General features: G+C 35.8%; 1 protein-coding gene across 4 annotated transcripts in view; it reads right to left on the reverse strand.

The window, feature by feature from the left end:
- Nucleotides 1–27896, reverse strand: part of ARB2A (ARB2 cotranscriptional regulator A) — a 420212-nt gene that overhangs the window by 142456 nt on the left and 249860 nt on the right. For all 4 annotated transcript variants that reach the window (XM_067731229.1, XM_067731228.1, XM_067731226.1 and 1 more), the window contains one exon: nucleotides 7088–7204. In XM_067731229.1, coding sequence (XP_067587330.1) covers nucleotides 7088–7204 — 117 coding nt within the window. The remainder of the gene's footprint in view (nucleotides 1–7087; nucleotides 7205–27896) is intronic.

The following is a 27896-nucleotide window of genomic DNA, read 5'->3' on the forward strand; positions in this document are numbered from 1 at the left end:
TTTTTAACTTGTAGATGGAAATAAATATTAATTTGAACATGTGAAAGAATAGTGATATTTTAAAACTATATTCTTTGTCTTTGTAATACTAGAGGAAATAAATTTTGCAATTACTCCTCAAAATCTGGCCCATATAAATATACTATCATTTAATTTTTACTTCAACTTGGTTCAATGAAGGCTGTATCAAACAGTTCAAAAGAAACACAACCTGGTGAATTGTAGCTGTGTGTCTGAGGACACAAAGGCTTCGATATTAAGAATAAACCTCTAAGATAATGATGATTTACAACTCAGACAGATGAAATAAAAATAATCTATATTCCTTCCATACATTTTAAGTGTGTATTTGAAGTCTGGCTTTAAAAATGTGATTAACCTCATATGGCTTTAAAAAAATTTCCAACATACACACGTGCACACACACACACACACGCAGACAGACACACACACAAACACAATGAATTTCCAGACAGATTTTATTTCAAAAGAAATCATCCTATCAATCATATTGGAAAAATCGCTGATTGCTATTCTGGTAAACAAGCATGTATTGTGTATTTTTAGATGCTTGCTGTCCTGGTTGTGCACCATGGAATCCGTCCTCACTGTGGAAAGATCCTTGACTGGTAGATCAAGTGTCTTATTGTATTTCCTTAATTCATTCTGTCTGGAAGAAGATGTCAGCTGTGTTGCAGTGAGGAGAGAATTTCAAAGGCCCCAGTCCCCACCAATAAAGGCCGAGGAATAGCTTTTGAATAGATTTGTCAAGGCAACCCTACTGTTCTGGGACCAGGGAGAGCAGGAATAACATAAAGGAAGGGTTGCTGTATGAGATTAGAAAGTGAAGTTCACAAAGCATGGCAGATTTTTGTAAGAAACAGTAGATCAATGAAACTATTGAACTGTGCGGAAAAAAAAAAACAAGAAAACAAACACAACATCTAGTAATGTTCTTAACTGCTTTGCTTTCTCTCTTTTTACATTTAAAATGGATAAAATATTACTATCTTCATGTATTATAAAAGCTTGAGGGTTTGAAGTGGATATGTATTCTATAATTTTCACTCCTAATCTTAATTAGCAGCTGAATGCAAAATTATACAATGTAAGGGAGAAGAAATTATAAAAGAAATAGGGTTTTAGAAGATATTTCGTACATTTGAAATAAATAAAATTAATATTACTATTGATAGAATACCACCTCAGAGAGTTCTAGATAATACAGAAGATTAGCACACAATTAGCCAGCTTTTATATACAGTGTGACACTTGCTTGTAAGAAATGAGTATTCTCCAAAGCAGTGTCAAGATATGTAAATGGATGATTTGTTTTATCATTCATCACAATCCCTAATAAATTCAAAAATCATGACTTCTATAGGTACTAAAAATAGGTTTCCAATGATACAGGGAGATAGCTTCAATGAAGAATGACCTTCTCTTTCTCTCTCTTTTTCTTAAACAATTTAGTCTTTTCAATGACAGCAATTAGCTCTACCGACAGACAGGCAGCGATTAGGTATATATTTTAATTATTATTCATCCTAGTAGTACCTCCAAATCTGATGAAAGTCGGCTATTACCCAGGTGATATGTCAGTCTTAATACTGTTCACTTACACTTCACATATGTAAAACTATGTCTTATAGAATATTTCCAGTATTAGTAACAGTGATGGTACATTATAGTATTAAGGCGATTAGTCATTTTCTAACTCATCATTGACATTAAAAGCTGAACAAAATGGATCTTATCCAGGTCACCTTTAACTCAAATATTTAAAACAAAATACAGGTTTACATTTTATGATTCTGAAATTTCAGTTTTTATCTAGGCACATGTTTAGGCTTTGATCTCTCATAAAAGTAGGGTAGAAAACAAACATCCTATAATTAAAGTAAATGTGTCCAAAAGTTCTCTGCAATGACAAAGTACTGGTATAGAATTGTAAAGGTTTGATACCATAAGTTGACACATACGTATGGTGTGTGCATGTTTGTGTGATATTTCTATCCCACTGGGAAAGATAGAGAGAGAAAAGGACAAAACAAGCTAAAAATATGTTTGCCATATGATAGAGTATAATGAAACAAAATAATGTAAACAAACTGGGAAATATATGTAAAGAAGGAAATACGAGAAAGACATACAGCCATTACATATGAATTCAATCTATCTGAAATTCCATCTTATCAAATGGAACCCCCTATTCTGAGATGTGTTTTTATAGTTTAGAAACCAAATCTCTTTTCACTGTTTTTCTAATGCTTATTTTATCCCTCTTCTCAATGCCCCAATTTGCACCCTATTCCAGTTCTTCAGTTGAGATGAACACTAGCTAAGTGTCTTGGATGACGACAGAAGCAGCCCACTAGGAAGGCCCTATCTAAACCCAGATCATGCTGGAGTGTGTTCCAGACCTCAGAGATCTTATTCTCAGTTGCCCTGAGCAGACAACAAGGCATGCTGGACTAGAGGTACCAACAGAGCCATGCTTGAGCCTCAGATGCAGCCCCGCCTCATCCCGACCAACAAGCAGAGAGAAAGAAGCCCTTGGCCAGAGCCAGCAGATGGGGATGGATCCTGTAACTACAATTTCTCTGGGTCTGAGGGAATAAGAGAAAAAAAGGCAATACAGTGAGTGTCTTAAAGTTAAGTGTTTTCAACTTTAAAGGTCTTTTACTCTGAAATTATGACTTTAAAATTAAAATTAAAACTTTAGGTTTTTGTGGTTGTAAATTGCCTTCTTCATGAAATCCAAAAGTTTGGGAGCTGTTAGTATAAACTAGAAGTGCCTATAGGCCAAAACAGTGCTGAGTGACTATTTAAACCAAGGTTGACAACATTTCAGTGTAGATATGAAATGAATCAAAACATTTTATAAAAACTTTACAACTTAATATATTATGTTTAAAGAGAAAAGTAGGTACTAGGTATTCCTGTGCAAGATATTTGGAAGTATTTGGAGGTGCATGTTGCCCTTGTTGAGCGTAGATTTTTATTCATTTTTATGAGTTATAAATCATCAGTGTCTAGAGGTTGATGCTTAATATGGAAGGCATTGTGTCCTCCTCAGACAAGAACAACTACTACTTATCAGGTTGTGTTTCCAGGACTGACACTCAGAACTGAATGGTGATGGCTAAGGGTTCATGACTATCATGTAGAACCATACATCTGGCTTGGCTGGAGACTTTCAGAGGTCAGGGGTATGTCAGGAAATGACATTCACCCACTCACCCATTATTTTTTTTAATAAAAACTATATATTTAAGTACAACATGATGATTTAATATACATATACATAGTGAAATAACTACAGTCAAGCCAATTAACATGTTCTCCTTTACATAGCTAGCATTTTTCAGTGTGTGTGGTGAAAGAGCCTGAAATCCATTCTCTTAGCAAATTTCCAGTATTCAAAACAGTATTATTAAATATAGTCATCAGGCTGTACATTAGGTCTCTATACTTGTGCATTCTATACCACTGCAATCTTTGACCAACATCTCCCTGTTTCCCCACCTTCCTGACACTGGTAACCACGATCCTACTCTCTGCTTCTGTGTACTCGACTTTCTAAGATTCCACATATAAGTGATATCGTGTAGTATTTTTCCTTCTGTGTCTAGCTTATTTCACTTAGCATAATGTCCTTCTTAGGTTAAGTGGGTTCATCCTTGTTCACTCAGACTTTACAGGCCTGGAGCCTGAGGTAAGAAGTTCCTTTCAGGAGCTGCCTTTGGTTACTTTCTACCTCTTCTCATGAGGCTGGCTTAGTATGTATGCTTGGTCTTTTGGTTGGGAGTATATTTCGCTTGGAATCATTGCCATAGTAGCCCTCTTTGACCTTCTTTCTTTAAAAGAAATTGTTATTTTAAAGTTATACAATTAATACAAGAATACAGTACTTAACCTTCTTTCACTGTGCTACTTTTAAAAAATCAGCTTTCTATAGTAAATGAATACTTAACATCAGCAACTTTACCATATTAATTTAAACATGTTTGTAAAACAACAAACAACTTTACTAATTTGTAGTACAACAAGAATGACTAGGCAATTTGTACCATTATCTTACTTCCACATTTTAAAGCAGTGTTTGGTGAAATAATGGAGCCAATCTGGTGAAATAATGGAGCCAATCATCAAGAGGCCAAAAGCACTGAGGCTTCATCTACAACCAGACTGGTGTTTTTATGGATAACGTGCCAGTTCAGCTGAGGTGTTTTTCTTGGCGGGGATATCTGCAAGCTCTCTCAGTTTTTGAGCTGACTTTAAATGGAGCTGGAGTCAGCGAGGTGGTAGGGCAGTGGGCGGTGGAGGGCACAAAGGTTGCCCTGCCACGGCTTCTCCCAACACCTGTGCTCAAGACAACTGCCCTTTCTAATTGCTGAATCCAGGCTTGCTTGCTCTTCAGTATTTCACAGAGTCTTGCAGAGTGCACAGGGACTGAGAAGGAGAAAGAAGAGGGGACGCTGTTTCATCCTGAGTGTTGGGAGATCCTGGACTCTAACCTTGCTAAACCACACTGAATTCTCCACTAGGGGATCACACATTTAGGTGAGTTCCTGCAAGGATATCTGAAAGATATCCCTTTTTTTGCTCTTGTTTCAGTGGAGAGCTCTGAGCAGGGATGATTTCAAAGCCCCATCAACAATGATCTAATCATTTTTATCTCTGGGATCTTATAGTGTTTTCTACAATAATACAGTTGATTTCTTTATGTAGTACCATTTGGTTTTCAAGGGGTTTTCCTCTTGGTTATCACCTTTGATTCTCACAATAATTCATGAAATAGATGAAATCGGAATTATTATGTCTAGTTCACAATTATGAAACAGGCCCAGAAAGGCAGAGTGGCTTTCTAAAGACAGTAAGCCTTGGCAGAGTACCTGGTAGACCCAGGTAGTTCACGCTAGCTCCTTAATTACTGTTTTACCTAGTGAGTGACTAAGCCAGCATCATTATCAATACTCGTTCTCCTAACTCCTTGTTCTGAATTACTTCTCTTTCGTAAGATATTTTGAATATGCAAATCATTCATGAAACAAAAGGAGAACAGTGTTCATCTATCTTATATTATTTGGGGTGAAAAGGTAACAATAATAATAGCTGTGATTTACTGAACTTCTTTAAAGTGCCAACAACTGTGCTGTTTCCTTACATGCATTTTTTCCCAGCCATGTTTATAAGATAGGTATTATATTTTATAGATGAGAAAATTGAATCTCAAAGATATTAAGAAACTTGCCCAGGACTACACAGCTAGGTAAATGATTGACCTGGGGTTTGAATTTTGGTACGTCATAACACAAAACTCTTCACGCTTCTTTATGCCTAAGCCATAATCAAGGGAATTGAAAGAACTAGGTCATTTATCAAATTTTATAAAATTTTCAAAAATTTTATAAAAGCTATGTCTGCAAAAAAATTATTGACAGCTTTGACAAAATTAAGATAAATTCAATTACTGCCTATTTCAGTCAGATGAAAAAATGCACAGATTAATATATGCTGATTTTTAGGGGATGCCTAATCCAATCTTAGAAATACTTAAAAAGTAAATCTAAATAAATTCTGTTATATTTGTCACCTGGAATGAGACATGAAGAACTCGCAATCAAAAAACATGATAAACAGGGATGCTTCTTGTTTGGGATAAGCCCTAAATTCTATATTGGCTGTGTGTGGGGAAAAAAGGTACCAACAGATCATTTATAAACCTTACTAGTTATATAATACTGGGAGCTGTTTATGTATCCATTTGGACCGATAAACTGCATAAGAAAGTATAGTCATAAAATACACAAAATTTCTCTTGGAAGAATTTAGGTCCTTGGTAATGAAAATTAAGGATGTAGCTAAATTGTGAAAGGAGAAAGGAGAAAAGCAATGTGGTCAGAAAACACCTGGGTGTTAGAATAGATTAAAAAAACCCCACCTTTATATGTTCATTATGAGGAGTAAAAATATTTTGGACTTCTGCATGATGAAAATACTTTTTCTAATGGAGAATAACAACAGTGAAAACAGATTGGTGATATGATAACACCACTAGGGGATTATATAGCCTAGTCTTTCTGTTTATTCAAAACTCTTTTCAAACATTAACTCTCTGGTCCTTATGGTGCACCATGAGGACTGGCAGAAGTTACTGTACCTATGGTGAGAGGTCAGCTGAATAAATAGCTGGGTATTCTATTAAAAAAAAAAAATACTGGAAGAAAATCAGGAAGGTCAACCAGCTCATTCATATATATAAATGTAAGTATTGATTTGATTAAACAATTGCTAAAGCATGGCGTGGCTAATGTCAATTGCTTATAATATCAGGAAGGTGAATATAAGTAAAAAAGAAATTTCAGCTATATATCTGTAATAGGAATCAAGGAAATAATGAGCTGAAAGTTGTTTGAAAAATGGGAGCATGTTCAATGAGTCCTTGTAAATTCTCAGGTTCACAAGCCCTTAGGAAGCGTGAAAAAGCTTTCTTAGCCTGAGGCTGGACCATGACCAGCCCCTGGGTTTCTCCTAGCTCAAGGGTCTGCAAAACACTATTTCAGCTTTTCACTTCTTCTCCCCCTACTGGCAGCAGTGAGCCATCCATTTAAGAGGGGCACATATCGACCACTTCTGAAGAAAAGAATGAGACAATGTATATTGGGCTTGTTTCTTGTAATTAAGCAGTACCAATGCTAAATACCAAAATTAAAAAGCAGGGAATAATAACCTCCTAACAGATCATGACCTTATTCAGCCAAAGTTCCTACTATATACTGTATGCATACATATATTCTATAGAAAGCCAAAAAAAAAAAGAAAGAAAAAGAAAAAGGGGATATTCTATAGAAAGCCAAAAAAAGAAAAAAGAAAAAGAAAAATGGGAGGAGGGCTTTCAAAAAAGTAGTCTTTCTTCAGAAGGGTTTCCTATTATTATTTCAACCATGTCTAGTTTTCTCTATTCCCTCTTTCTGCCTCCAGAAAGGGAATTTGGCGGTGGGAGGTGATATAAGTTAGTGGGGCTGCTCAAGATATAAAGGCTCACACTCATTCATCTCAGCACAGAAAAAAATCATCTCACCTCTCTCATCCATTCTCGAATCGTTTTGCCAGCTTCTTGATGCCACACATTGTGAACAGAGTCTGTCAGCGCCACAGCAGTCACCTTACTTTTCACATCTGCTTCTCGTTGAATCATCTGTTTTTAAAAAGGAAAATAAAATATTGGCCACAATTTTTTTCCCTACTGGGTGCAATCTGCTTAGTCATAGATAACAGTAATATATTAAAAATGAAAAAGCAATATGCATCTCTTGTTCAAATTTACTCTTTTCTACACTGAACACATGCCTTATTCTTGTACAGAGGTGTGAAAAGACCTAATATTTTCTTTGCAAAAGACAATACCACTTAAGTCTTAGAACTGTGCAGCTCTATTATTTTCCACGTGGTTTGACAATTCAAGGATTAAAGGCATCACAGGGGAAAAAAAGAGGAATCCCTGAGGGCTTTTTTTATAAGTTTCTTCCACCATGTCCTATTTCAGTGCTTCAGGGAGTTGTACCAGGGGTTCACTGTTAGCTACTTAGGACTAACTTCTGCTAATTTTTAGTAGACGGCACATCAGTAAAGAAAGATGTCTTTGACTTTTCCAATTTAACTAGCCTGCTCTTCACCAAGGCCTTGTAATTCCTTGGTGTTTTAAATGACCACAAAGATCTTTCTCTTCCAAGATTATCAATGTCATTTTGCTTTCTTTTAGGCTGAAAAATGATTACATTTTAACTTGTTTCTATAGAATGTTATTTCTATAAAATTAAATTGTTCTAAAACTTAAAAAAAGAGCCACTTGGCTTGAAGAAATGGAAGAATTCATCAGTGGTCTGCAAAATAAAGAAACTGAGAAATAGTAGTTCTAGATTAAAAGAATCATAAACATTCTAACTCTACTAACACTAGTAACTGATTTGACACAACAAATATAAGAAAGCTTAATAAAAAATTTAGTTTCAATACAGTATCTAGTAGCCTTGAATTTTATAGCCATGCCTTCACTCTTTCTTTGCATCAAATGTCTTTTCCCCCTCTAAAAAAGAGCAATTTCTCTATCATTTACTATTAATTTATTGTCTATCAAAAATACATTACTGCATTAAAAAAAAGGGAGAATTCTGAATGGTGATGAAAGCTCACACAGAAAACAATGCAAGCCACACTTCTGATACCAAATGATGCCTGTTGGCATTCTGAATTAAAAATGTCTCTCTCCTAAATTTCTTTAAACCCTGCATATGCACATCCCCTTTCACTAAACAGTACCTAATGGGGATCTAATTCACTGTTAATGCTGCCTCAGCAGCATTCCTGCACCTTAAATCTTTGTGCCTTGTGGTTTCTGCTCATGTAATGTGCAAATCTTAAAATCAATGTTGGTTATGAACACCATAATATTAATGCAAAAATTCACCTGGCAGTACCAATAATATTTTTAAAAGCATAAAATAATACTCTAATTCAATACTTCACGTTCATTATTAGGCAGTTTACTACCTGCTTCTAGATTTTATTTTAAAAATAGATTCTCATTGGATTACGATGGCACTAGAATATAGAAATTTAAACTGACATTGGATAATAAACCCCCAAATTCCACAACAGTGAATCCACCTGGCTCATGAAGAACTTATATGTCCTTATTCTCATTTTCTAAACAGGAACACTTAGAGATCTAGGAAGATTGTTGTTGAAGTTACTAAATAAGAACACCACACTCTTCTAGTAGTCTAAGAATATGTCTGCATTTATAAATATTTGTGCTGAATTTTGTTTTGGTTATTGTTGACACATGCTGACTTAAATTTAAGGTGGTAGTGTCTGAAGGTACTAGATATTGAGGACCATTTGTGAAATGATATAAAATTAAGAGTTGAAAAGGCTGAGGATTTAGTGCAAAAGTAGAAAATCTGGGGATTAAAATTCTACAAACCTGGAAAAATACACAGTTGATAGACTGACTACCAGAGCGAAAAAACTTTGGTCTGTTTGTTCATCTGGCTGACATTTCACACAATGGATGGTGATGATCTGTAACTTTTCTTCACATCACATCAAAACACATTAATCATCCAGCATGATACTCCCTTACATTGTTATGGTTCTTTACAGTTTAAAGAGCACTTCCTTCCATATTATATTACTAGAGGAGGGGAATGGTCAAATTCCAGAGGATCTCAATCAAGAGCTGTTTACAAATGAACCCAGTAACAAAAAATTTCAAATATTTGACTGTTTAGGATTAGTAGAATTTTAAATCTGTGAAAATCTTAACATTTTAGTTTTTCAGACTATTTTCCTCTTTGGCCATGCTGCAACTGGTAGTACTGGAACTACTTGCAAGTGCCATTTCCGTCCAAAGCCTCTGCTTCTTGCATCTGTTGGTGTGGTTCCTAGCTCCCATTCTCTCCCTTACTGCTTCCACTACGAATGAGCAGTGACGAAAAATGCTGGAGAATGGCAGTGGGGGGGGTAGACTGAACACAGGAATCAAGACTGTTTAAGAGACAGACCTTAGATGGAACACAACTAAAGCAAGGAATGGGTGGAGGCACAGCTGGGCAGGAAAACAACTTCTTTAAAAGTCCACAGTAGAAGACCATGATAGTCTGGAAAACCCAGAAATCTGAAAGGAAAGAAGCCATATGACCGAAGTCCTACTATATGTCAATCTAAGGTGGAGATGTGGTTTTTATTAGGATCCATGGATATGAACACCTTTGAAATTCTTTGCAAAATTCTGTCTGTATGTGATATGAATATTTTTCTGGGAGAGGATGCTTAGCTTTCATTAGATTCTTAGAGGGATCTTAATTTCTAAAAATGGTAAGAGTTTGTGATCTCAATACCAATCTTTCAGAAAAGAAAGATGGCATTTTTTTTTTGTTAAAATGTCTTCAGTATGGCAGTATGGTATTGAGTTGAATGAAAGCGAAAAAAAAATTGATAACCCAGACATCAACATCCTAAAGTTTCATGGCTTACTTAATGTATGGTAAAATTAAAATACTGTTTGCTTTTCTTTGTGTATCTAATATTTGTTTCTATCTGAGTAGCACTTCATACATTTCAAAATGAATACATAGTCAATCTCACTTCACTCTGAAATAACACTGAAGTGTATATAAACCTTGTATCATTTTCCCCATTTCAGAGGAGGAAACTGAAGCTTTGAAACTGGTTAAAGGCCACACAGATATGACTCTATATCTGTGGCCATGTAAAGTGACACAGCTCTGACTTGACCATGACTTTATGTCTTGTGTTCTTTCATTTGTATCACATGGGGTCTATTTCTCAGTAATATACTATTACACTCTTATATAAATAAACTCATTTGATTAATTCCATTTTCATATATACAATATTTCATTGACTTGGACATTTAAAAGAATGGTTTAAAAAAATCCAAATCCAAATCAGTAAAGAATGTTGAAATCCTGAAAATCATGCTAAGAGAAATCAGCCATGAGCAAAATCATACTATCAACAGCATTAAAAATTATTACTATAGTTCTACAATAAATGATGTATAGGATAACAGGGAAAGTTAAATATTTATATAAATCATATTGATGATTTGAGAATTAATACAAATATTTGATGCTGTCACCTGATATTTTTCTTTCCCCTTCCTAATTCTGTTCATCTATTCCATTTTTGTTATAATGTCTTTTCACCTTAGCTTATACACAATTAATCTGCTCTTTCCTTCATTGTACTGCCTGCTCCCAGTCTGACAAAATTAAGCCAATAAATATCAAGTACTTTGAACAGTAAAAACATATACCGTCTGTATGCAGGCTCATCTTATTATTAAAATTTTTGATGGGGTTGAAATTGAGAGAAAAAATACCTATTATTTTTTTTCTTCCAGAGTGAGAGTAAGATTTTAAACATTAAGTAACTATAACAAGATAAGACAGCTTATCTGAGTGTAAGAGTATTTGGCAAGATGGAGACCAGAGGACCAGAAGGGCGGAATGAGAGGGCCAGTCAGTGGCAGCTACCTTTGCTCCCCTCCATGGATATGGCCCTTCCACAGGGCTGCTACCATCTCTCCCCAGAAATCAGGTGGGACTTTTCTGTCCACCTAACCTCCCTCACCATGCTTTCTCCAATGCCCTCAAATGATGTATCTGCTTACTATCTTCATAAGTACCTGGCCCAATTCAAATACTTCATGTCACCCCAAAAGTTCCTTAATTCCCTTTTTGTACCTACAAACTGTTTAACTTTTCTGTGGGTTTCATTTCTTCTAGAACTCTACCGTGAGGTACTTTTAGCAAAGGAAAACATAAAGACTCTTTTATTTCCACCAAATCAAATGAAAAAATTGCTGTCCATTTGTCTTAGCTTAGAAGATAAGCTTTTGAAGGCAGGGAAATGTTGATGTTATAGGGATGCTCTACCATGAAATCTGTGGGGGTAGGTTCGTGTCTCTACTCCAGGGCCTTGGATTCTGGAAATTACAAATCCAACCTAATACTAGATTCAATACTCCCAACCTGAAAAAGAAGTGAACCCTGAACTGGGTTGTCTTCACCCTAACCTAAAAGAAGAAACAGATAATTTTATTTTCCCATATTTGTGACCCAGCAGCCACAGCACTCAGAATAAATATGTCTTATATCTTAAAGTCCGAGGGGACCTCCCGAAAGAGCCAGTGTGGCTTAGGGGTAGGGATGTATATATGTGCATGTAGATCCATATTTATATTTGCATATATATTTTAAACATGTTTTTGAGGGAAATATTTTAAAAGTCTTTCATCAGCAAAAGCCATTACTTTCTTTTTAAATTCTGACATGTGTTACACATATGTATTGTGAGGGTTACAGCATGTGAATCACTTGTACAGGAAAGAATATTCTCAAAGAAAATCAAATAACCCATGTTTCCTTCAGACGAAGATCTGACACTACTGTACGTTTATAAATTTGAAGATCATTACTACTGTATGAGCATGAATGAATCCTTAGTCTGGTTAATAGCACGGTTGAGATTTGAGATGTCTTTAAAAAAATACATATGAATATAAATAGATTAGCTCCCTCTAGAGCTTCTCAAGTTAAGATTTCAGATTAAGTTGTTCCAAAGTTTGGAAAGTATGAAAAGCCTTTTCACATTTTCGTTATGCAGATTATAATTACACTCAGTGCTTCTACTTGAGTGAAGTCTTTATGTGGTTTGACAAACTCTGGTATTTTACCACAAGCCTCTCCCATCATTTTACAGTTCTCCCTGTATGTTCCCTAGCGAGTGGTGCACTGTCCTCTGGGCTATCAGGCCTACCGTGTTAAAAATGTGCCCTGGGCCAAGATGACTAATCAGCTGCCAGTGGGTTTGGTAGAGTCTTTTCTGTTAACGTCTTCCTGAAGATTCTTTTGTACAAGTCTATCCCAATAGCATACCACCCACAGAACAAATACCTTTGCTGCAACATTAAAACTTTGGTTCTGTTACTCAAGGCTCTTGAAGCACCTCTAGTGATTATAATGAAATACGTATACACTTTGGTAGATGAAATAGGAAGACTAAACTGCCCAGCCGGAAATTCAGACAAGTATGACACTCAGCTCTCACATGTTACAGTTCACACTTCTCATCTGCATTCACTTTTTTTTTTTTTCCTCCTTCAAAAGTAGAAGCTTTCAAGTAAGCAGTCTTCATAAGGAGTGCAGTGGTTAGATTCAAGGACCTTGGAGTCAGATTCCCTGGGTTCAAATCCCTGCTCTGCCACTTCTGGTAGTAACACCTTGAGTTAATTATTTCAACTTTTTCAGTGTCTCTATTTCATCACATGTAAAAGGGAGATAATAAATAAACTAAGTCATAGAGTTATTGTGAGATGACATGAACTAAACATAAAGCAACTTGCAGAGCACCTGACACACGGTACACAATTATAGTAGAGGATCCCATAAAAACATATAATGTAAACTACGCCTTATGTGTAAACTAGTGCATTCTCCTTTCTCAATGTAGAAGGTAACAGAAGCTTAATTTAGAATGCATTTAATGACAATGTTATTTTTTAAAGGGTCATATATCCATAAAGGAAAAAAAATTTATGAAGGGCTGCTTTTTCCTTAGAGTATGTGGTTCAATAATTCTAAAATCACCTGTCTGAGGAGTAGAAAGAGCTGATTATTGCGTCTGTTTAAAGTCCTGTAATCAGAATACTAGACCAGTAATAGCACCATGCTAAAACAATTGTTGAAGCTGTACTGTGGCAACCTCACTTTCTGGGCACCAGCAAACCCTTTCAGAATTACTGGGCTGGCTACAAAGCACGTAGCCATGGCTCAGCAGTGCCAAGCTGGCAGAGAGAGAGTCTCTTTACCGCTGTTTTTTGCATAAAAGGGAGTGTAGCTGACTATATTTTTAAAAAGGTAATCACAGAGATATGAAGTATGTCCAGAGGAAGGCAGTATAGTGTTGTAGTTAAAACACACACAGGCTTTGGAATAAGATGTCCGTAACATTTTTATTTTTGGTTAATCATTATAAGAATACAAAATTGGGAATAATAACAAATATATTATTAATCAAAACTAATTATAAGAATAACAAAAGTGGGAGTCACTCCATAGGGTGGCTGAAGGATAAATAAGGCATGTAAGCAATCAATACTGTCAGCTACTATTATTACTACCTTGACATTCATTTTTAATTTCTAAAATGTATCCTTCCTTTTAGATATGGTTATCTATGTACTCTTCAGTGACATCAACATTTGTGCTGATAGGGTAGCAGTTAAGAAGTGTCATACAGTTACTACACCCACCTCCACCCCAACTTTCTCCATTATGTAAAGTGATTCGGGCTTGCTTAAATGTTTTCAAAGGAAAGAATTAGGTATAAATAGGATAATCACACATTTCAGATAGTCCAAGACAGTCCTGGTTTATGCCTGTTGACCTGTGATAGTTATTAATAATGTCCCCTTTCACAGTTAAAAGTGTTTTGGTTTGGATAGTAAATTATATGGTCTCTGAATGTATAATACAGAAGTTAAATGTCACTCTAGCAAATGAGTAAATCTTTGTGCTCAATGCTTAGCAATTTAAGGATATACCTAAACCTAGAGAGTTGTCACTAAAAAAGTAACCATATAGAAAAACATACAAGAAATATTTCCCAAAGTTCCTAAGTTCCAAACTTAAGGGCAAGCCTCAGCACTGTGCGGCCCCTCACAGATGGACATGCAGCCTCACACCCTGGGTAGGTAAACATGGCCAGCTGGAGCTCTACTGTAACAACAGGATAAGACAACATTCTCTTTTCCTGTGCTTTGAAGCCCTAGCTTCAATTCTTACAACCTTTGTCTAATTTCAGGAAGGAAAAGGCTCTCTACAGGCAAGAACCCCAAGGGATAGGGTATGTAAACTGAAACTTCTTGGGTCACATGCATTTATGAAGATAAGTCTCCAGCCACCAGTTAGGGAATGGCAAGTTATGATTTATTATTGCAGGCGGCCAGAAGAGAGCAGTAATAACTTCCTTTTCCTTTCCTGCCTAGACCATGCTGCCACGTGCAGACTCCTTCAACAACAAAAAAGCATGTGGAAGGTAGGTTGAAAAGAAAAAGAAAAAACAAAACAAAACAAAACAAATATTAAGTGACTGACAATCTGGGAGTTGAGAAAGAAGACCAGTGCCTTACAAAAACACATGATGTGAGAAAAAAAGCCACAGTAAGAGAAACTTACTTTATTACTCCAGAAAACAGCAAGTTAATTATAAGAAAAAAAAAAATAAAAGAGGTCACAGATTAAAAAGCCAGTGTAAGACTTCATCAAGGTGACTTATTTGATTAAAATGTTTTATTATGTAATGTTAGAAGACTGACCATAAGTTGGCAAGATATTATAAAACACAGATTTGAAAATTGCAATGAATATATATGAAGTGGATATATCATAAAAGTATAAGTAAGGACTAAAAACACTGCCAGTCCAAAACACTAAGACAGGCTTAGCAAAGGAGATGTTTAAATGATGACAATACACGGTCTTAGAAGGAAAAATGAGAAAACTTTTTAAAACCTTATAAATGTACTACATACCAAGAAATGTTTCTGATGCAAATAGGTAGTAAGCATGTTCACGATACTAAGTTGAAAAATCACTTATGAGCCTTTGGTAATTGGTATATACTATAAATACTTTGGTATATTATAGGTTTGGCAGGGGCAGGCATACACATTCAGCTGGGAGAATGTTAATATACTTAAGTTTGAAAGCATAGCAGTTTCTTTAGGTCTGGGAAAAAGAAAGATAAAGGGATACAATTTCCTGCCACAAAGATACATAGTAGATAACTGAGTACAGGAGATCATGTTATTTAACAAATTTCTCTTAAAAGCCTTTACCTTAGGTGTGAGGTGATGGATATGTTGATTGGCTTGGCTGTGGTTGAATATTTCACAATGTATACAGATACTAGGGTCATCAGGTTGTACACCTTAAATATACACAAAATTTAATTGTCAATTATACCTCGCTAAACCTGGGGAAAAAACCTCTACATTGAATTTCCACATAGATGTTGGTGCATCTGAAATTTCATTAAAGTTTTCAAAGTTATTCTACAAATTTAACAATATTTTTATAAAAAATTCAGGTTCCAATTATCAGTATTGTTTTCAACATATTTTAAAGGCTGCATATTCTGTTACTTGGCATAAACAGGGGGAGTGATATTCTAATTTATCAACTGTTCTAGGTAATACATTATTACCATTAGGTTGATTTTTGACCTTTGGGAAGAACTCATAATTCAGGAAGGAAGCCAGGTTCAGATAAATTCTGTAGAGACCCTTAATATTCTGAGTATTTATATATAGACTATCTCTTTAGATAGAACAATTTCTTTTAAAATAGATTGGTAGTTGAGGGATTATGGATCTGTTTTATAGATCAGGAAAGTGATGCTTAGAGAAAGTGACTTGCCCATATTCACACACTTAGTATGTGGCTCAGCTAAACCCATTAATTCTAAATCCCGTGTCTTTATACCATGGCTATCTGTATATAATACCCTACATTTAACCAGCTGAAATACTTATTATACTGGTAATGATTTGTTCACTATCTTTCTTCCCCACTGAAATGCAGGCTCCCAGAGGGGAGGATCATATTTGCTGGGTCAACACCACATCTCTTTCCCTACACAGTGACTGGCACATAGTAGGTGCTCAAAAATTATTTGTGGAATGAATGGAGGCGCTATTTACAAAATGGAATAGATCAGGGAAAGTGATGGTTAGGAAGTTACAGCAACGTCTGGTTTGGCATATTTAGAAACAGACCATAGGTTGGGTTCCCCAGGGAACAGACTCTGAGACGGAATTTAGCATGCAGGATGTTACAAAGGAGTGCCCTTAGGATCAACATCTGAGGAAGGGAGGGGAACAAAGCAAGAATGGGCAGAGAGAAGTCAACGTAAGATGCAGGTCCCAGACAACCTTGCATAACCCCAGGGGAGCTCTGGACCTAGAATGACCCTTCAGAGTCATCCCAAGTTGGGCCCAGATGGCTCCGCCCTTAATCTCCCACGCTGTTCTGTCTTTGAATATGGATCCCCACAGCAGCCAAGGAAATCCCTCAAGAGGCAGACAGCTGAAGGCTGTCTGCTGAAAGCACTCCCAGGACTTGCGGCAACAACTCCTTTATTGAAGGAGCTACTAAGCAGTATGTCACAATGGCCACCACAGGCCAGAATTAAAATTAAGCATTAGCCTTGTCCATTCAAATCTAAATTATCCTTCCAATATGTCTAGTACTCTATTGTCATATTTGTGTACTCAAGCTTACATGATGATTTAACTGATAGCTATGAGACCAAGTACATTTATCTTACATTTTAGGTCTCACATTCTGATGTTGTATTATCTATCTCATCAAATTTTGCAATATGCCCTAACTAAAGATTATAAAGGGAAAAACACACAATTAAAAGACACAGAAGCACTGAAAATTGAAAACCATAGAGAAATCAAAATCACAAATTGCAAAAGTTTTCCTATAAATCTACTGGGAAATAATTTGATTTTCTGAATTTCTAATGATTGTATATGTCAGATAAAGCAAGGTATACTTGTGATTTCAAACCTGAATGGAGTTACAAAATAACTCCAAACTTCAAATAAAAAATGCAATCATCACTACTTAATGTCTGCTATGATAAACTCACACCTGGTAGTAATGGGAGGGAAAAAGGCAAGGTGAGCATGGGCAGAAGGATTTCACCATAAAAGTAGCTATGTTAGCTTTTCAGATCTCAGCCTTTATTTTCTATAATAAAAGGAAAATAAGCAATGAGTTATATAAATTTTGGGACTAAAGACATTTGTGATTTTGATTCTTTTCCAGATCTCACTTACACTATACCCTCAGACATTTCTGAGTTTTTGTCTCTAGAAATTCAGGTTAATCTTCATTTGATCATATTTCTTCAAATGTAGTCTCAGGTTTATGTAGAAATGGTGTGGCACTGGTCTTATTTGCATATGTTGGGGGAGTCTTACTTTTAGATTCTAGTGTAGGCATTGACCCATTGACATAGTAAAGTAAGACCACCAAAATGTTTTTGAAAGAGAATGTGTTAATCAACTGTGGGTTATTAGACATTCCGCTGAGACACTGAAGAGACAGAAAAGAAAGAGCAGGCCACTGATGGAAAGGCTATGACCAAGGAGGAATTTCAGGGTGAATGGACTGCTCCAGCTCCCAAACCTCCTGCTACTCCACCTAAGCTCACGTCTGAAGGTGCAGGTGCCCTCTGTGCCTACCCAGCAGTTCCCTCCTGAAGAGGAGCCTCAGCCAGGCCACCATGGACACATCAGCAGTCCCCAAGCCCTGCCCACTGAATGGGTCTCTGAACTACAAGACAACAAGATTGATTCTGTAGGAAAGCACAGGCCTTGAGAAATCAGCTTTAACTTCAGGCTACAAGACAGTAGAAGCAACAAGAACTACAATCCTGCAGCGTGTGGAATGGAAACTACATTCACAGAAAGGTAGACAAAACGAAAAGGCAGAGGACTATGTACCAGATGAAGGAACAAGATAAAACTCCAGAAAAACAATTAAATGAAGTGGAGCTAGGCAATGTTCCAGAAAAAGAATTCAGAATAATGATAGTGAAGATGATCCAGGACATTGGAAAAAGAATGCAGGCAAAGATCGAGAAGATGCAAGAAATGTTTAACAAAGACATAGAAGAATTAAAGAACAAACACCTAGAAGAATTAAAGAACAAACAAACAGAGATGAACAATACAATAACTGAAATGAAAAATACACTAGAAGGAATCAATTGCAGAATAACTGAGGCAGAAGAATGGATAAGTGACCTGGAAGACAGAATGGTGGAATTCACTGCCGCAGAACTGAATAAAGAAAAAAGAATGAAGAGAAATGAAGACAGCCTAAGAGACCTCTGGGACAACATTAAATGCACCAACATTCGCATTACAGGGGTCCAAAAGGAGGAGAGAGAGAGAAAGGATCCAGGAAAATATTTGAAGAGATTATAGTCAAAAACTTTCCTAACGTGGGAAAGGAAATAGTCAATCAAGTCCAGGAAGCACAGAGAGTCCCAGGCAGGATAAACCCAAGGAGAAACAGGCCAAGACACATAGTAATCAAACTGACAAAAATTAAAGGCAAAGAGAAATTATTAAAAGCAACAAGGTAAAAATGACCAATAACATACAAGGGAACTCCCATAAGGTTAACAGCTGATTTCTTAGCAGAAACTCTGCAAGCCAGAAGGGAATGGCAAGATATATTTAAAGTGATGAAAGGGAGGAACCTATAACCAAGATTACTGTACCCAGCAAGGATCTCATTCAGATTTGATGGAGAAATCAAAAGCTTTACAGACAAGCAAAAGCTAAGAGAATTCAGCACCACCAAACCAGCTCTACAACAAATGCTAAAGGAACTTCTCTAAGTGGGAAACACAAGAGAAGAAAAGGACCTACAAAAACAAACCCAAAACAATTCAGAAAATGGTAATAGTAACATACATATCGATAATTAACTTAAATGTGAACGGATTAAATGCTCCAAGCAAAAGACACAGACTCGCTGAATGGGTACAAAAACAAGACCCATATATATGCTGTCTACAAGAGACCTACTTCAGACCTAGGGACACATACAGACTGAAAGTGAGGGGGTGGAAAAAGATATTCCATGCAAATGGAAATCAAAATAAAGCTGGAGTAGCAATACTCATATCAGATAAAATAGACTTTAAAATAAAGAATGTTACAAGGGACAAGAAAGGACACTACATAATGATCAAGGGATCAATCCAAGAAGAAGATATAACAATTATAAATATATATATATCCACCCGACATAGGAGTCCCTCAATACATAAGGCAAGTGTTAACAGCTATAAAAGACGAAATTGACAGTAACACAATAATCGTGGGGGACTTTAACACCTCACTCACACCAATGGACAGATCATCCAGACAGAAAATTAATGAGGAAACACAAGCTTTAAATGACACAATAGACCAGACAGATTTAATTGATATTTTTAGGACATTCCATCCGAAAACAGCAGACTACACTTTCTTCTCAAGTGCACACGGAACATTCTCCATGATAGATCACATCTTGGGTCACAAGTTAAGCCTTGGTAAATTTAAGAAAACTGAAGCCATATCAAGCATGTTTTGCAACCACAAGGCTATGAGATTAGAAATAAATTACAGGGAAAAATGTAAAAAACACAAACACATGGAGGCTAAACAATACATTACTAAATAACCAAGAGATCACTGTAGAAATCAAAGAGGAAATCAGAAAATACCTAGAGACAAATGAAAATGAAAACACAATGATCTAAAACTTATGGGATTGAGCAAAAGCAGTTCTAAGAGGGAAGTTTATAGCTATACGATCCTACCTCAAGAAACAAGAAAAATCTCAAATAAACAATCTAACCTTACACCTAAAGTAACTAGAGAAAGAAGAACAAACAAAACCCAAAGTTAGTAGAAGGAAAGAAATCATAAAGATCAGAGCAGAAATAAATGAAGTAGAAACAAAGAAAACAATAGCAAAGATCAATAAAGCTGAAAGCTGGTTCTTTGAGAAGATAAGCAAAATTGATAAACCTTTAGCCAGACTCATCAAGAAAAAGAGGGAGAAGACTCAAATCAATAAAAATAGAAATGAAAAAGGAGAAGTTACAAAAGACACCACAGAAATACAAAGCATCATAAGAGACTACTACAGGCAACTCTGTGCCAATAAAATGGACAACGTGGAAGAAATGGACAAATTCTTAGAAAGGTATAACGTGCCAAGACTGAACCAGGAAGAAATAGAAAATATGAACAGACCAATCACAAGTAATGAAATTGAAACTGTGATTAAAAATCTTCCAACAAACAAAAGTCCAGGACCAGATGGCTTCACAAGCAAATTCTACCAAACATTTAGAGAAGAGCTAACACCCATCTTTCTCAAATTCTTCCAAAAAATTTCAGAGGAAGGAAACTCCCAAACTCATTCTATGAGGCCACCATCACCCTGACAAAGATACTACAAAAAAACTACTAGAGCCAATCAATGAATTTGGTAAAGTTGCAGGACACAAAATTAATGCACAGAAATCTCCTGAATTCCTATACACTAACAATGAAAGATCAGAAAGAGAAATTAAGGAAACAATCCCATTCACCATTGCAACAACAACAACAAAATATCTAGGAATAAACCTACCTATGGAGGTAAAAGGCCTGTACTCAGAAAACTATAAGGAATCAGACTCCCTGACTTCAGACTATACTCCAAAGCCACAGTAATCAAGACAATATGATACTGGCACAAAAACAGAAATACAGATCAATGGAACAGGATAGAAAGCCCAGAGATAAATCCCGCACATATAGTCAACTAATCTATGACAAAGGAGGCAAGGATATACAGTGGAGAAAAGACAGTCTCTTTAATGAGTGGTGCTGGGAAAACTGGACAGCTACATGTAACAGAATGAAATTAGAACACTCCCTAACACCATACACAAAAATAATCTAAAAATGGATTAAAAACCTAAATGTAAGACCGGACACTATAAAACTCTTAGAGGAAAACAGAGGAAGAACACTCTTTGACATAAATCACAGCAAGATCTTTTTTTGACCCACCTCCTAGAGTTAGGCAAATAAAAACAAAAATAAACAAATGGGACCTAATGAAACTTAAAAGCTTTTGCACAGCAAAGGAAACTATAAACAAGACGAAAAGACAACCCTCAGAATGGGAGAAAATATTTGCAAATGAATCAATGGACAAAGGATCAATCTTCAAAATATATAAACATTTCATGAAGCTCAATATTAAAAAAACAAACAACCCAATCCAAAAACGGGCAGAAAACCTAAAAAGACATTTCTCCAAGGAAGACATACAGATGGCCAAGAAACACATGAAAAGCTGTTCAACATCACTAATTATTAGAGAAATGCAAATCAAAACTACAATGAGGTATCACCTCACACCAGTTAGAATGGGCATTATCAGAAAATCTACAAACAATAAATGCTGGAGAGAGTGTGGAGAAAAGGGAACCCTCTTGCACTGTTGGTGGGAATGTAAAGTGATACAGCCACTATGGAGAACAGTATGGAGGTTCCTTAAAAAACTACAAATAGAATTACCATATGACCCAGCAAACCCACTACTGGGCATATACCCAGAGAAAACCATAATGCAAAAAGATACATGCACCCCAACGTTCACTGCAGCACTATTTACAATAGCCATGTCATGGAAGCAACCTAAATGCCCATCAACAGACGAATGGATAAAGAAGATGTGGTACATATATATAATGGAATATTACTCAGCCATAAAAAGGAACTAAATTGGGTCATTTGTAGAGATGTGGATGGACCTAGAGACTGTCATACAGAGTGAAGTAAGTCACAAAGAGAAAAACTAATATCGAATATTAATGCATATATGTGGAATCTAGAAAAATGGTACAGATGAACCGGTTTTCAAGGCAGAAATAGAGACACAGATGTTAGAGAACAAACCTATGGACACCAAGGGGGGAAAGCAGGGGGTGGTGGTGGTGGTGTGATGAATTGGGAGATTGGGATTGACATGTATACACTAATATGTATAAAAGAGATAACTAATACGAACCTGCTGTATAAAAAATAAAAGCATCAGCTCTGATTTCACTACTGATACTACCTATAAAATAGATAACTAATGAGAGCCTACTGTATAGCACAGGGAACTCTACTCAATGCTCTGTGGTGACCTAAATGGGAAAGCAATCTAAAATAGAGGGGATGTATGTATACATATAGCTGATTCACTTTGCTGTACAGTAGAAACTAACACAACATTGTAAAGCAACTATACTCCAATAAAAATTTTAAAAATAATGATAAAATTTTAAAAATTGTGGGTGATTAGTTGCCAAACATTGGGAAGAAGTTGACACCAATTTTTAAACGGGAAAGTGACATCACTGTAATAAGTGTAAGTCATAGCCTTCCTACATTGTTTCAAAATAGTTGAACAAGGATCTCCAGGTGGCTATTCTATCTAGGAATTTATGCTAAATACCTGTAGCTTGTGTGCCTGCTTAAACAGTCAACTGAATACTGATGTGGAAGAAATTTCTATTCAACTAACTAGTTATAAAGGCTATTTCAATGTACACTGTACTGACTAAAAAATGTAGGACAATCCTTTAACTTAGAATTTATGATTCTGACAATATGTTGGAGTAATTTTTCTTATGAAAGCACATCTCACATTTCTGAGATGATGAGTCTGTGGGAGTAAATGGTTTGAAATATGTTCAACCGAGATAGGACTTCTAAAGATTATATTTACTGCACAAAACCATATATACATTGCATGGAAGAAAACATGGGGTTGGAATGAAAGTAGCTATTTACCTCTATGACTATGGCTGTATATTCACAGGTAGAAAACATGTACAAATACTACATGTAGTAAAAGAGCACTTCTGAGTTCATGTACTAGGGAACCATAAACAATAGTCACTATGCTCTAAGCGTCCTCTATCAATATCCACCGTAATGGAAAATGCTAGAGTAGCACTTCAGATTACTAACAGGAAGAGGAGAACCCTGAAACCTATCATTCAGACGTCTGATGACAGCTCCAATGCAAGATGGCACTGAAAAATTTACACTGAGGAAGGGTTCACGTGTGAATGAAGGAGAATTATTCTCTGGGCTATTTTTTCAAATTCCATTTTCCTTCATGTGTCTGTTCATTAGCACTTCTTTCAAGGATATTCCACTGGTTGAGTCAATGATTTGGGGTCTATATTCCACTAACATTAAATAATGCCTTAGTTTCATGAGTATGAAATAATTCAAACAGTAAGAATCTAAAATAAATATACTTAGGCAGCACAGTACAGGATATTTAATAAGCATCAGTATTTATTATGGTAGGAAGCAGAATTTTTGTTACATCACACCTTTTGTTACATAGCCAAATTTAGCCAATATGAAGTCCTATAAAATGGCAAAGATATAAAAAAAAGTCAGTAGTTCACTAATTAAAAAGTCAATTATATGTCACTGTTTCATATCAGGTTAATTACTTCATTTACATTTTTGGAATTTTAAAGTAGTGCATGAAAGGTGACAGATTGACAGCACTGCAGACTGAAATTCTTACGCTATTTTCCTGAGTGTTAATAATATAAAAGGCGATATACAAAACAGAATTACACATAGGTTTTATCTAATGAGGTTACAAATGAAATACACATGGTATGGAAATAGAAGAACAAGAGAGATGCTTTCAGAAAAACTACTGAAGAAGTAAGGTGAAAGGGAAATGGTCAAGTGGTAGATACTTTGATGTTGTTCTTCTAGGCATATATGTATGAAAGAATAGAGGTCAAACATCAACAAAACATCATTGTGTCTGAGGGGAAGAGAGTCAATGCCATTCAAAATAAGTTATAAGAAGAAACTTTGAGTGAAAGAAAAATGAAGTGACTCCTTGTGGGGAAGGTTACCATAATCAGGATTGTAATAAGGGGAGGGTGGGGAGGAGGTGATAGTATCACAGAGCACAAAAAAAGACAATGAACAGGAATGAGGAACAAATGTTGCATTTCCATAGTTCTGATCCTAACCCACTTCCACAAGAATGCAACTTGCTACTCCTTACTGTGGGTGTCATGATGAAATCTACCATACTACTTTCTGTCACTAACTTGTCAGAAAAAGCAAAGCTTCTCTAAGTCTGTCTGTTCCCACACAACCACAAGCACGTACTACGGTCTATTAGTCCTTTTCCTCCCCAAACAGAAAGGACAATAAACTCGTTGCTGAATTTTTTAGTACTTGAATTAAACATTTCTAGAAGTTAATCTGACATTGTTGCCACTTTTTATTGTCTGTGGCAGTGGGTGAGTTAGGCCCTAATGCCTTAAAACTTACATTCTGATAGTAATGGACACAATGCAATTATATCTTATGGTCTTTTGTATAAAAGAATGAATTTACAAGTAGCATCATGTTTACTGAAACCAGTTTAAATAGTAATTACTACTGACGTGACTCTACCTATAACATAGAAGAAAAGAATGAAAAGAATGAAAAGTTGTCAGGGACATTAGAAACTATCTAGTCCAATTCATTTTCATACAGATGAGAAAACAGGTGTAATGACTTAAATGACACCTCCAGTTTCACAGACACAGGATAAACCCAGCTGTAACTCCAAGTCCCACAACTGATAATGCCTCCTTTACTCTTTACCACGTGCCCTCAGTTCCTTGATGGTGAGTCCCACTGCTTTGCTTCCTTGTAATACTATAGGTTCCAAAGTGACATACCATTATGCAAGTTTTGGGGTTGACAGGTCACCAAGGTGATTTGTACACATAAACTGCTTTAATTCTGTGGACTAAATGGCTGTTTTGTTCTCTTTCTGATCAATTTGGCAGGTAAAGTCAGTCAAACTTGTTTCTTCATGTAGACACTGCCTTACTATGGAAATGAATGTGGAAACATTCATCTTTGTCAGAAATTATGTCAAATTATTCAAATTTATTGGTGAACTACAGCAAACATCCCCGCTGATAAACATCTCAGTCATATGTCTTTTAGAGAACACTTATGGTTCTAAAAAGATGACATTACAGTGAGCTTTCCCATTCTGAAGCAAAGATGTTTGGAGAGAAAATGGGGTCTGTTATCAAGATAACAGTTTTGTTAAAATCATAAAAAATTCCAAAGATGTCCAGCACTGTAAGTATTAAAACGTATTCCTTCAGGTAGCGTTGCTATTGCTTTCTCCTCTCCTTGTTATGGTCCTCTTTTAAGACCCTTAGGAAGCTGTCTCTAAGACTCTGTCAGTTTCTCTCTTTTCCATAGACACATTGCGGCCTTCACATTAACACTGCTTCTCTGCCTTGAGGTAATAAACGATTAGCTACAGCACAGTGGTGTGATGTTCATGTTATTCTTTGCTGTACTACACCCGACCAATGTCTCAAAAATTAATGCAAGTATATCAGGATCTGAAATTAACTTTTTATAGCCAAAAGCAACGTCCTCCTAGGAGGAGAAAAACCTATTATAACTGGGCTGGCATCTGATTGCCCGTAGATGGTGAGTACCAGGAAAATAACACTTCAAATTATAAAATGTTGAATATAACAAAAGCTGCCCCATATTGATTAATCAGTGTTTTGTTTATGAACTGATAAGGTCTAACTAGGTGGTACCTATTCTTTGTAAGTGTCAGATCTATTACTAAAGATCAGAGATGAACCTAAATTAGCTAATGTTCTAATGATGTTATACAGAAATAATTATAAAAAGAAAAATACTTGTATGAAAAATAAAGACAATATTTCTCTCTGAACCGTGCATTAACCTTGAAAGTTTTGTTCCTAAAAAATTACATAAAACTAGTCACAATTTATTTAAACGTATACATTATTCAATAAACACTATCAAGAAATCACTTCGGATATAAGAAAAAAATCAGCCTAGAATAATGCACGTATCCATTTCTACTTAAAACATTTTTAATAATTTCTCATTAAAATACTCATTTAGAATAAACCAATTTGGGGTGCCATAAAGCAAAGGTATTTTACAAATTTTATTCAAAACTGCCCATGTGCTTATGTTCAGATGTTTTACCGGTGTTCAGACCAAGTATAGTTCACTATACTAGCAATATTTTTTGTTCCTTTTTGGTTAGGATGTAAAACATATGCCATGAGAACACTAAAATCTGTAAAAATACTTTATCCTAATTACTCATGTTAAAAATCAATATCATTAGCTAATAAAAACAAGGCATGATTTAACTGCATATTTTCATATATATAACATACGGCTATAACTCTAGAGGAGATGAATAAGAAATTTCACCAGCTCTCTTACAGATCTGATTAATGAGGAGAACAGGAATAAACAGTTTTCTGTATTCTATAGGCTACTGATTGCTTTGCAGGGGGTGTGAGGAAGACAGGGAAGAGAGAGTTTTATTTTAAAAAATAACATAACAAAGTCATTAATGTTCTTAGAGATTCCAGGTAGTTCCGTAGTTTGAAACATGAATATTTAAGTCTGGAATGGATGTTAAGATTCTAAAAAATGAATAGAATATTTATATTTTTAAGTAGATCAAACTATACTGCCAATTGAAAAAGGTTAGTTAATTATGTCATCACTTTATTATCAACTAGTAACCACTGCTCTAATCTATAAATATAGTTATGAATGGTAGCATACCCAGTTTTCCTCTACTCATTTGCAAGTGATGAGCTGAAACAGAAGATTAAATACACTCCTTAAAATAGTTTGGAAGAATTGCAGGTCACTTTTGAATTAAGTACATGCCTGAAAATTACAAATAGGATCACTGGAATTTATATAAGCAAAAAGGTACAAATTATTGCTATCTGCGGTCTTTATTACTATGCTTTGCTTATCTTTCTCTTGACCTTTATCCAAATGAATCACACTAACTCTCGAATGCTTTCTCTCACTTGATTTCTAAAGCTGTTCATCACACTTGCTGGCTAGAAGCACAGCTGGCAAGGGATCTAAACCTCATCACTGGGCAAACTTGCCCTTCTGGTTTTGCCAAGAATGACATTTCCAATGGAAAAAAAAGTTACTGTATGGGACACTGGATACAGTATTTGTTTGTGAGAACCAAGAGCTCCACCCTCTTTGTTAGCACTACATATAGGCATTAGAAATAAGACCAAAACAACAAAGAATTAAATAGCCTAGAGTTCTGTAAATTCAATTATTAAAGTAGGAGCACAGAAATCAGCTGAGTATTTTTACTCATTTCCTGAAGAAAGATGCAACTGAGGATAAGCAGTGCCCCCTAGTGTCAATAACCACAGACAATAAAAGCTAAAGGAAAGTTGCTAATGTTAACTGAACTAAAATTATTAAAAATATATGCATGTAATAAATTATAAATCCATTCGTTATTCAAATTTTAAAATTTACTTGTATATAAAGTCATACCAAATAATCATTTATTTAATGGTGATCTGCTCAGGAATGTGTGTTCACAGGAACACACACACACACACACACACACACACACACACACACACACAGTACGCAGACTGACATGGCCAAGATGTCTTTAATGTTCCAGGCAGCTCAGAAAAAATATTCCACCCAGCACAGCAGGCCATGCATGAAGCGGGTGTCAGCAAGCCCAGCAGAATCACTCACTGTGAAGATGTCTAATAGGAACTGCTGAATACACAATACAGGCAGCATGGCCTGAATGGCTAGAATG

The sequence above is a fragment of the Pseudorca crassidens genome, chromosome 3 (assembly GCF_039906515.1).
Source record: "Pseudorca crassidens isolate mPseCra1 chromosome 3, mPseCra1.hap1, whole genome shotgun sequence".
Lineage (NCBI taxonomy): Eukaryota > Metazoa > Chordata > Mammalia > Artiodactyla > Delphinidae > Pseudorca > Pseudorca crassidens.